The sequence below is a fragment of the Toxoplasma gondii genome, chromosome VIII (genome assembly GCF_000006565.2).
Source record: "Toxoplasma gondii ME49 chromosome VIII, whole genome shotgun sequence".
Classification (NCBI taxonomy): Eukaryota; Apicomplexa; class Conoidasida; order Eucoccidiorida; family Sarcocystidae; genus Toxoplasma; species Toxoplasma gondii.
In genome coordinates, this window is record NC_031476.1 from 4,070,559 (window position 1) to 4,082,380 (window position 11,822).

General features: G+C 53.7%; 1 protein-coding gene across 1 annotated transcript; it reads right to left on the minus strand.

Moving 5' to 3' along the window:
* Window positions 1-689: 689 nt before the first annotated feature.
* Window positions 690-11,332, minus strand: TGME49_272320 (DHHC zinc finger domain-containing protein; the record flags this gene model as incomplete). Its single annotated transcript, XM_018781655.1, has 13 exons — window positions 690-1,139; window positions 1,669-1,762; window positions 2,430-2,539; window positions 3,008-3,121; window positions 3,670-3,787; window positions 4,202-4,308; window positions 5,030-5,371; window positions 6,047-6,193; window positions 6,514-6,633; window positions 7,566-7,623; window positions 8,334-8,452; window positions 9,220-9,659; window positions 10,720-11,332. 13 exons carry the CDS (start codon window positions 11,330-11,332, stop codon window positions 690-692), a joined length of 2,832 nt encoding a protein of 943 aa, XP_018636691.1.
* Window positions 11,333-11,822: the final 490 nt, after the last annotated feature.

Here is an 11,822-nt window from a genome sequence, read left to right on the forward strand (position 1 = left end):
GCAGTTAGAACTGAGGACGAGAGTCGACACGACTCTGCGGTTGTTCCACCTTCAGGTAGCCTTTGTTGAAGCGAAGGACGCGAAGAGCGAAAGGAAGTCTCCGGCATTGTTCTGATTTTCTTTGCATTCTCAAGGTGATGACGCGTGAGCGTGGACACATGGAAACATCCGATCAATGAGGACCCCAGCTTCGCCAGAGTGTCGTTGATTTATTCCGAAGGACGTCTTGCGAGAAAGGATCAGGAATTCAGAAAGGACTTCCGATCCCGCAGGCGACAGGTTTGATACAGTACGAAGGTAGCAGTTGTGAAATCGAATCAACGCACCTGAAGGACGGTCGCGGATGACTCGGATTCCCTTTGGTGTTGTACTGAGAATGCATCTGTTGTCGACATCGGATCTGTTGTCGCCGTCGTGGTTCTCGGTCAGTTCTCAGTTCAGTGAAAGACTCGCCACGGACAGCAAAACGAAGAGCCCGCAAATCCTGAGACGGCTCATAGAGAGTAAAGCGGCGGGTGTACACACTTTCTTTTTGGCATTAATTGTCACGTGCAGCTGAGGTCCTCCTTCATGGTGTGTTTGTGTTCTCGCGTAAGAAAATCAACTTCTCTTCCTGGCCTTACACTGTCTCCATCCTGGGAGCGCTCCCGGAGTCCTTCTGGATTCTCGGCCTTCACTGACTCTCTCTGTCACACCACCTTCCCTTTGACGCGACTGGAGTTACGCCCATCCCGGGGCGGGCATCTGCTTTCGCTGCGACTCCAAGCGCGACTCGGCGCTTCATCGCCAGCAGAAGATTCTCGCCTTTCTTCTTGGGGAAGAAATCTCAATTCGACGCCATCCGCCTTGCGCCCCGCGTCGCCGCAGCACTCAAGTGTCTCCGTATGTCTCAGCTGCGTGTCTGCGTCTTCCGAGGGTGTCTCCTTGCCGCCTCGCGTCCACAGTGTTCGCAGGGGAGGAACGCGGGAGAAGAGAGAAAACAACCGAGACGAGCGAGCCGACGTCGGTCGGGGAGGACGAGCGCGGGAGGACGGAGAGGCGGGAGGAAACAGCTGGGAGATATGTTGTAGGGCGTTTGAGGCAGAGGCGCTGTAAAGGGTGCGCTGCCCGAGCCAGAAAGTCAGACAATTTTTCCAGATCTGGAGGAACGACGCAATGGAGAGAAAACGAAGCGACGGGGAGTGTGGACCACAAGACGAGGCCGGAAGGGGGAACAAAGCCAAGCGCGCCCCCGCAGAGAGACGATCAACGGGGGAGAAGACGGACGCACCACCGACTGGAGAGGAAAGAGGAGAGAGACGGTACACGGATACTGCAAGATGCATCGCGAGCGGACACCAAGACGAACAGTGTGGAAGCCACGGCAAGAAAGAGAACAAGACCAGCCTGAGAGATGGGCAAACGCGGAGAGAAGCGAGAGACTCGACGGCCCTGGGGACAAAGAAAATGACGGTCGTGAGAACGTCGTGGAGAGAAAGGTAACAAGGAGAGTGTGAGGGGCGCTGAGACGATGAAGACACGTAGGAAGATCCAGATGCATAAAAAATCAAAAAGTATGCACGAGAAGGAATAAATACGTTCTCGCCAAATAAGGTAATGAGGAATGGACGAATCGTGACAGACGCACGACACTTTCGAGACTGCTTGTTTCTCGGTTGTGTGCCTTACCCCGCCAGAGAAAGGACTGAAACTCTTTCGAGTGGAAGCTACACCTTGGAGGCGGTCCCCGCGCCCACGAACGGGCTCCCAAAGATATGCGTATCTGCGGAACGGCCGACGAAGCGAAGCGAAAAAAACGAATGCAGAGGATCAAGAAGAATGTGGAGACAATAAAACGGAATACCCACAGACAGATGCGCATCTATCCATCCAACAAAGGACTGACAAAACTAGTACATCGCGCCATACACGCAGTCTGAAAGGACCAGGATGGCGAATGACACGCTCTTGTCCACCAAATGAAACATGGAGACCGGCGAGCGAAGCGCCGGCATCACTGCTTTGACGCGAGAGGAAAAATGGGAGAGGATCTGAACGATACGTTTCCTGAAGCTACACAAGTGAAACGCCGAAGGACGACAGCCAGAAAAGGCGTCGTCAGAGACGTTGGTCTTTGAACGCCATCAGGATAACGCAGCGATGAGCGACGGAGACACAGCGAGAGCAGGGCACCGCAGACGAGGAGACGAAGGGGAGTGTAGGATTGACAGAGGCGAGACTGCGCTGCTAAAAGAAGAGAGGCGAACCGGAGTGACAGCAGAAGCCAAGGAAGGCTGAGAGCCTTGCAGGAAATGCATGTGACGCACTCGGCGAGGACACCGTGAAGCGAGAGGAGAGTTGGAAGGCGGAACGACGGGGTGAGTCACAGGCGAAGGCTGTGGAAACAGCGTACGGAGAATTCCTGCGAGGAACCACAAAGGAAAGCTCACCTTCCTCGATTAAGGACTTCGTTCGCCGTGATATTTTGGGCGATGTTGCGCAAGTGTCCAGACACCAGAACACTCAGGCGACACAGAGAGAAAAGGTGAAGGACCGCAACCTGTAAACAGAAAGCATCAGAACGCATCTGGACAAGAGCCAATATACTGCTGTTCATTCGGCTATACCCTCATCCGTCAATGTGCGATATACAGATGCATACACATTCTTACAAATATATGTATACATATATATATATATATATATATATATATATATTGGGAGAGAGATGCGTATGCGCCTCTTTTTACTGTCAACTTGCACATAACTTAAGGTAGAGTCCACGCGTCTTTGAGGGCCTGAACGTTCAGCTTACATTTTGGAGAGATGCGGTCTTTCACTAAACTACATCACTGATGTGTCTGAGTAAGTCTTTCGCTGCCGCAGCGCCTGGCTCCTATTCAAATATATTCACAGGTACGTCGGTCTGCCCCTAGCATATATATATATATATATATATATATATATATATATATATACATATATAAGTACGGTTCTTGGTTGAGAGTAGGAAATGCGATGACCTCACAAGAAGGATAAGAAGGCGACGAGGGTGGCGCTGATGGAGAAGGTCGTCCGGTAAGCTTCCTCCCGCATCTGGGCCGAGGAGGAGGAAGGCGAGGCAGCCCAACAAATGGAGAAACTGCGGAGGCAGCAACAGCAGATTAGACTGGGGACTTTGTCCGAGGGAAAACTGGAAGGTGCGAGGGAGGAAAAAAGATAGAAGAAGGCGAAGACGAGAAAGCAACAGAGGGGGGAGGGGGGGAGGAATCGGAGCCGAGGGCGAGGGCAAGACAGACCAGACGAGAGAGAAACGAGACCGGGGCAACACAAAAAACAGGTGACAATGAAGCATGCCGACAGGCAGCAGAACGAAACGAAGAGCAGAGGGAGGAGGCGGAGAAAGACATCGGGCCGGAGACGATAGAAAGGAACAGACACTGTTCACAAAACGCGCGCCGGAAAATGAAGAACATCACAGTCGTCGCCCCACCCCAGAAAGGCCAGGACGCATTCCAGGCGCAAACGTCAACGTGGACCGCATGCGGGAGAACAGAAGAAAACCGCGAAGAGGTGAATAGCAAAAACGCAGAGCGCGTCGCACTTGCAGGAAGAAGGGTGGCAGAGAGACTGCCACAGCTCGGAGGCTTCAGCGCAGCTGCATGCAGCGGAACAGACCTTTGTTCCTACCTGTGTGAGAGAGTGAAGCAACAGCCAAGCGGTGAACAGACGAGCGTTGAGCGACCCTACACAGTTGTAGAGCCAGACGCAGTGATGATCAAAGCCGTCCACGCATCGGTCGCAGATGCTGCGGAAAAGGCAAGGACAACTGCGGGAGAGCTGCACAAGGCACCAGTGCTTGCTGGCGGGAGACGACGCTCGAACTTGGTCGACAGCAGACGAACCGCAGGCAAAGACACAGACCGGGGAGGCGGTGAGAGAGACATTGAAGGAGAGATGGAAGCAGACTCTGTTAGAGGGGCGTACACGAAAAAAACGTGGAGGAAAAACTGTTGTCTATATCTCTAAATAGAACGGACTGCTGCTGGACGAACAGGGGCAGGGAGCAGGGAAACAACAGTCAGGTGGAGACAAAGGGAGGAGAGTCTCAACCAACGACTCGGAACAAAAGGCAAACGCGACTGTGCGCGGAGTCCACCCGGAAAGAGATCACCGAAGACAAAACAAAAACCAAATCACGCGAGAACAATGAAAAACTTACGAACAGTGCTTCGTCCTCAGAGGACGGTAGATCCAGCAGGTTCGACACAGACGACTGAGATCAAGTGCTGCGAGCGTGTCTGCATGCGTTTCGGGACTTGACAGAATCTGAAAAAGACAACGCTCGAAGATTCAGAGACAAAGCATGGAGTGAGGGAATCGCTTTCGACCTTCCGTGTCGGCAAAGCGTGCATTTCCGTTTATGCTTCCAAGACCCTCTCTCTTTCCCTGTGGCTGGACTTCCGGATGTCAGAGCCAAAAAAGCATACACGCGAACGTGAGGCACGCGCCCTTGGCATGCGCCTGTCGTTCTTGTGGAGAAGACTCTTCTGTCCGTCCGCGAAACAGATCTGGAGTTCTAACTCTCCGACGCAAGCATTCACAGCATGGAAAATAGCCATGTCCATGTTGCGCATCTCTGTTCCTTCATTCCCTTTGTCTGTTCCGCAAACTGCGACTTGTCGCGTCTCTCGACAGCCACCGTTTCTCTTGCTTATAATGTCCAGCCTTCGGCGTAGACACAGCGCTTGTCTTCCAGGTTCTCTGCTGCAGACTCCGAGGTGCCTGTGCAACCTCTCGAGCGGTTTCGATTCCGTTTTTCGCCTGTGCTGGCTGGGGTCCTATGCTAGCACCCTGCTGCGGCGCGAGCGTCTCCAGTCTTCATTCTGCATGCGTTCCGCGACGCGGAAGCTGTCCCTGACCCCGCGGCTGACCGTGACTGACGCTCGAGTTGCATGTCGATGTCTGCCCATTTAGAGCCTCGGCAAGCGAGTAGTCCGCGGCACAAACCATAGGTAAAGAAAACTGGCCACTCTGCTTCTCTCCCTACCTCCATGAGTTCCTCGACTGCGCTGCTTCCCCGTTTGCGCTTGGGGTGAATGCCCGGATCCGACAGAAGCAGCAGCAGATAGAGCGCCAGGTCGACACACACCACCCAGAAGAGGAGGTCTCCGCGAGCGAGGAACAGCCGCAGAAAAGCACAGACGGAGGCGCCCCCCGTCAGCGAAGGCCAACCGGAGTTGCTGGTTAACTGCGCCGCCGCGCCGTCGCCTTCGTAAACGTCACGAGGTGCAGGCGAGGCAGCCGAGAAAGGGAGAGAACTGTGGGGACCAGCGTGCGAGTCCCAGGGCGAAGAGACGGGGAAAAGCGACGAGTGCATGGAGGGATGTACCTGCGCAAAGGGGGAGACGCAGAAACGCCACAGACACAAACCGCCGAGAGATTGTGGTGGAGACCAGGAAGTGACAAAGGACCCCAGGACCCTGGGGGGGGGCCCTCTGAAACACGAGGAAAAGCCTCGCGAAAACAGAGAAAACGATGCGCAGCTCACCGGAACAAGCCACGATCGAATAAAAGGAAGACGTGCAAATACACACACACACACACAAAAGGAAACACCAGACAGAAAAACATGCATATATATATATATATATGTCCAGCGACTTGCCGAGCATTCAGTGACCAACCAGCATCTATGCCTGCAGGTCGCTGCCTGTCTCTCTGTCTTTCCGAATCGATCCACGTGTATTTGCTTCAAATAGTATAACCTACTTGTCTATCGATATGTCAACCCATGCGTAACTGTCCATACAGCTACTCTGTCTTTATATAAATATATTTATATAACGTATCCAGATATTTGTTTATATGTATATATCTATTTATACTATGTACGAGCACACGCGCATCAATACGAACGGGCAGAGACAGCCACTTGCGACCGAATACGACGGGATGCAAATCGTATCGACGAAAAGCTTTTCTCGCCTGAGGACGAATGTCTTAAACGCGTCCAGTCGAGCGCCGCATGCGTGAGATGTGTATGAATGAGACGATTTATCCTTACTGAGAAGACGACTTTTGCGGTGTAAAGCATGAGAAGCAGAGAGCCAAGTGCGACGGCGGCTGGCCATTTGTACTGTACAGGCTCGCTACAGTTCCAACAGAGATTAGTCACGCGACGGAGGCGATGCCACTTGCGTGAGTCTCCTCCCTGAACAGACAGTCTACAAAAACACAGAGTGCAGGTACACCCCTGCGCTCAGGAAGGAGCCAAGACGCATCACATCTTCGTATGGAAAAACCAGTTTTCGACCTGTGATCAGTCCACACATTGGCTTTACACAAAGAGGCAACCGACGTCATTACCCCCCTTGGATTCGTGGTGGACGCCTGAACTCAAGGTCCTTCACCCGCCTTTCCAAGACTCGAGAGAATCGCGGTCGCCAGCCGAAGAGGCAACCGACGCCTTCTGTATTGTTGGCACCGTTAGCGGTGTAGGTCTGTCCCCGTTTCGGATCCTTTCTCGCTCACCCGTTCTTCGGAGTCGAGGAGAGGCAGCACGGCAGACGCCCGGGAAGGATTCGGCGCTCGCAGGTACGCCACGAGGTCAGGCCGAGGCGGCACCAGAGATTCCGCAATCTCGACGGCGCTCTGGAAGGAGACGAGGCAAGGAAAAAAAACGCCGCAACAAAGTCGAGGGAACGAGGATGGGGAAGACTGAAAAAGCTGTAGTCATTGATAGTGGCGGAGTAGTAGTATACGCGTAGAACCAGTCGTGCAGTAGAAAGTACAAGACAGTAGCTAATCTGCCATATATACCATGCGCGTTACAACTTGGGTGGAAACGCGCTGGGTGCTAGAGCAATCCAGACGAAGATCCAACAGCATGCACCCGAATAATTGCCCATCCACTGACTCCATTTCAAGTCACGAACTGACGACGTGAGTGTGTGACAGAGAAGGAGCGACGGAACAAGCCGCGCTGAGCAGACACGAGCGTGGAGGTAGGTCTCTTGAAGAGACAGCTCGAGACAGGGAGGATCGCGGAGGCGACGAACAGACGAAGAGCTCGGAGAAAGAGGCAAGTGAAGTGAAAACAAAGAGAAGAATAGTGAGAGAAAACCACGACGCAGGAACCGGACGGTGGAGCCCCAGAGCAGGATCATCCTGGAAGCGGAGCGCTCCACCGAGAAGCTTGTGGAACAAGACGATGGACGGAAAACAAACACAAGCAGAGGAGAGACAAAGCGACAGGCTGCGTAGAAGAAGCGAAGCGGTCGAGCGCAGGCCCTGGCGAATCTCGTGGACGAGGCGACAGACGCGACTGGGACAAATCGCGGGACCGACAACGAGGGAAGTCAAGACGGTTGATGCCGATAAGACTGAGTCCGAAAACGTAGAGGGCAGAAGGTGAAAACCCACTGGGCAGAGGGAGACCAAAAAGAGGTTCTTGCGGGTGGAAAGCGAGATCGAAACGCATCCCGCAAAAAGACAAAGAAACGAGACGAGATAGAAGCGAAACCAGCGGACAGGCAACAACTGCCACGCCTGCTTGAAGAGGGGACAGACACGCGGAGCCTTACCACATTCGACTTTGTGTTTCTTTCGTTCTTGCTGACATGACATTCCTCCACAAGAACTCTGAGATACACACACACAGAGGCCTGGGGGAGAGGCGATTCGATGCAGGACCTGGGAGAGTCGCTACCTGCCCGCGCGATGGCCTCCTCGCATCGCCGTCGAGTCCAGGACTCAGTGCATCCAGAGATGAGTAGTCACGCGCGCTCGAATTTCACCTTCTTTTGTGCCATTTTCTCTCTCTAGAAAGGAGCTCGTAAGGTCCCCCCCTCTTGCGTAATTACTCTTTTCGCCGCGGAGGAGACGGCGAAACGGAAGATGCTCTTCGCAACGCCAGTGAGCTCTTTTCTTCCTTTTTAAAAACAACCGGCTTCCTAAGGCACTAAACATCGCCCTCCGCTCGCGAGAGATGCTCCTTCGCTGATCGTCTCGCGCCACCGCATTCTGGCGTCTCTCGTCTTCGCATTTCTCTGCACTTCCTTCTGGCGCTTAACCGAGGCCGCCTTCTTCTCCTTTGACTCCTCTCAACTATCATCGGCGCGCATGTCCACATCTTGTTTCTCATCTGTTTCCTCCGACTGTCGCCACCACAGTCTGCGCCTCATCGCCTTTCACCTCTCTGTCACAATCTGCCTCTCGCGTGTGTTTCTCGCTTTTCTTCTCTCCACGAATGTATCACGGTCTACCCCCTCCTATGCCCTTGTTCACAGTTCCTTCTGCTGGGCCAGTCTTTCGACTTTCGATCCGTTTCTTCTCTCCCTTTTGCCGCGTACCGACAGGACTCGAGCTGCCCTGCCTCGACCGCCCGGTGGAGGGCAAGGCACCCGAAGACATCTACAGAAGTGAAGTCCGCCTCCAGGTAGTGGAGCAGCCGTAGGACGTCTACGCGGTTCTGAAGAAACGAAGCGAAACGAACCAGAGAAAATAGAGAAGCAAATACGCCACTGGGTGTGCGTGAGGATAGAGAGTTGGAAGCCAATCCCCCGCCAGCGCCGTCGGTGTCCTATCTTCTCACGGTACTGCGGAGACACCGACGAATGGAGACAACGCATTCGTCTCTCCGCTCAGACACGCTGCCAGCTCCACGATCTGTCAACCTGACGGCTGTGTCTCTGTCGGCCAGATATCCTTCGTCGCATGTCGGCCGACTTTCGCTTTCTCTTTCTTTTCTTCTTTGACTTCTCAGCTGCTGCCTGTCTCAGGTTCCGCCCCTCTCCTCGCTTCGTCTTCTCCTCGCCGCATTCCTTCCTCATCGTCGATACTCTATGTCTCTTCTTTCCGTGTCTTCTTCCGTTCATCTTCGCCTCTTCTCCTTTCTCTTCGAGTCTACTTTTCCACCATACTCTTGGCTCCTCTGCTCCCCACTGTCTCATCTCTCCTGCAGTGTCCGCTTCGTCATTCTTTCTTCTCTTCGTCCGCTCTCCTCTCCTCCTCTTCCTCTCTTCGTCTACTCTCCCCTTCTTCGTCCTCTGCTTTGGATACCTTCTCTTCTCCCGTTTCCCTCCTTCGTCCTTCGCTCGTCCTCTTCCGGTCGTTCCACGCTTCTTTTTTTCCTCCCTTTCTGTGTCATCTGTTTCTCGCCGTCTCTCCGCCGCCTCGCTGCATCCGCTGTTCTTCTCTCCGCTCTCCTATCGTTTTCTTCACACTGCTCTCGCTTACCTTGAATGCAGCCCAGTGGGCCGGACTGCAGCCGTTCTCGTCCGTTTCGTCGAGACACCTTCTCCCGGCTTTTTTGACAAGGAGAAGCAGCGCCTTCAAAGAGTTGTGCTGAGCCGCCAGAATGGCACAAGTTGCGCCTTTGCTGTCTCTGCCTCTCCACCCCCAGTTCGCCTCCTCTTTCCTCGCGTTCGCTGCTCTCCCCACAGACGCCCCCAGAGCCATCCCCGCGGAGGACGAAGAGGATGACACTGATGAGGAGGACAGCGAACCAGACGGAGACGAAGACGCAGAACGAGACGCGGAAGAAGAGGAAGAGGCCAGGCAAGGAGGAGACTCAAGCGCTTCGAAAAGCAGGCGCATCGCGACAACGTTATCGCGAATTACACTCCACATCAGGGGACTTTGGAAGGAAGAGACCGAGCGGGCGTCGGGGTCTGCTCCTGACAGCGAACGCGAAACGAGGCGAGAGACAGAGAGAGACGCAACTGGAACAGGAGAACGCCGGGGATCGAAACAGACAGAAACAACGACTGTTCGATCCGAAGCAAAGAACAAAGTCGCGAAGAGATGACAGATCGGGTGGAAAAAGCAGAAAAAAACGAACGAAGGAGCACGTAGACGCAAACGATCCACAGAAACAAGAAGGGATGGAGGGGAGAGCTCAAGAACGACAATCGCCTCAACAGCCTGGGAGAAAGAAACTCAGCGCGTGGACGCACGCAGTGAGGACTCGATGGAGAAGGTGGAGACTTACAGAGGAGCATGCGCAAATGAATCCACGGAAAGGAAGAGGGTGCAAACACAAATAGGGGCACAGATAGTACAAGACACAGAAGACGCCAGAACAGTAAACCCATCGCTGAGAGGAACGCGACAAAGGACTTTCAGACGTCCAAGTAAAGCCACAAGAAAGATGAAACGCAGAGAGAATCAACAGAGGGCAACGAATCCACTACATCTCCTCCTCTTCGTTCGCGTCCTTCACGAGCTCCCCTCACAAGACAGGATGTTTTTCTCTTAGCATTCACAGATACAACTCACGCAATACACTCGTCCACGTCAGCTCACCGCACTGCTTCTACGGAATATCTTCCTCCCAGCGCAGGTTCCATTTCGTCCTTCTCGGCTACCCCACAGATACATCCCGTTCTGTATACTCTACCAATCGCTTCACATCCTTTCGCTCTTCTCTCGCCTTTTCCTGCATTCCCTCCTTGCGCTCGAGCTCCTGAATCCTCCCTCTTCCCCATCTTGCGTCCTGCCTACCTTCTATCCTTCCCAGCTCGTATCCTCGTTTCCTCTCTAGAGTCTCTTCCTTTCTGCATGCACCCCAGCTCTCTTGGTACGTTCCCTCCTTCTCCCCTTCGCGTTCATCGCTTTCGTTTCTCGGCTGTTTGTCATCACTAGCCTTCTTGCTCGTTGTCTGTATGTGAGTCGAGTGTTCCACTTGCTTGAAACAAATTCACTTTCTCAACGAAAGTCTTGCCTGGAAATCCGTACCATTTGCGAGGAGCAGGCGCATGACAGCAGTCTCCCCACACAGCGCAGCCCAGTGCAGCAGCGTATGTCCCCCGGCGTCTCGGACGTTTGTGTAGAATTTAGCGTCCATCCTCTTTAGAATGGCTTTCACCGCCTTGCCTTTATTACAGCGCAGAAGCAGGAAGAGATGTGAAACGAAGTCTGGCGACGGCACCGCGCCAGCAGATCCTGGAGAAGAAGTCGCGGCGCCAGAGCAGTCCCCAGACGCGACATTCGGAGACGAAGTCGAGGAGCAAGAGGAAGAAGAAGACGAAGAAGAAGAGCATGCAGAGGCAGAGGGAAAAGCCGAGGGAACAGGAGAGGAAGACGAACAAGGACAGGAACGGGGAGATCGATTATGCGAAGGAGGAGGTGACTCTGAATCGGACTGAGGAGCAGTGCAACACACAGGGATAGGGTCTGACGGGAAGAGAGAAGCCGGTACAGAAGAGGAAACGGACGAGGACGAAGAGGAGAAAGCAGAAGGAGAAGAAAATGTGGAAACACAGACTTGGCCCTCATTTTCCGTAAGCAGCGTGCGTCCTCCCCTTCGTTCTCCTCCTCCACACGGACGAGGTTGATGTTCACTCCCCATGTTCAGGCCTTCGCTTTTTCTATTGTTTTTTCTGTGAAAGACATTGCTTTCTCTTTCATGGGGATCCGAGACCACCGCAACAAAGGAGGCCTTTTCTCTCCTGCCTCTTAGCTGCCTCCGCCCAACAGCGTCTCGGAATCATCGTTTCTGTCGCGACGCTCCGCACAGCTGAGGCGCCGACGGAGCGCAGAACAGACGGCTACAACGCTTGAGGAGATCCGCAGTCGACTGGGACCTCCAAAGAAGAAGAGGCGAATGCAGCGCGGAGCAAAAGGACGACACAGAGCAGACAGATGGAGAAAAGAAGAGCACAGCACGGCAAGGAGGAAGACGAGGACCGGAGGATGAGGTAGAGAAGGATGCAAAAGGAAAGGGGAGAATAGTAGACAGGGGACAAAGGAAAGAAGAGGCGAAGGACGAAGACAAAGAGAGCAGGAGGAAGAGGTGAAAGGGAGGAAAGCAAAGAAGGAAGAAGGAGGCGACGGAGAAT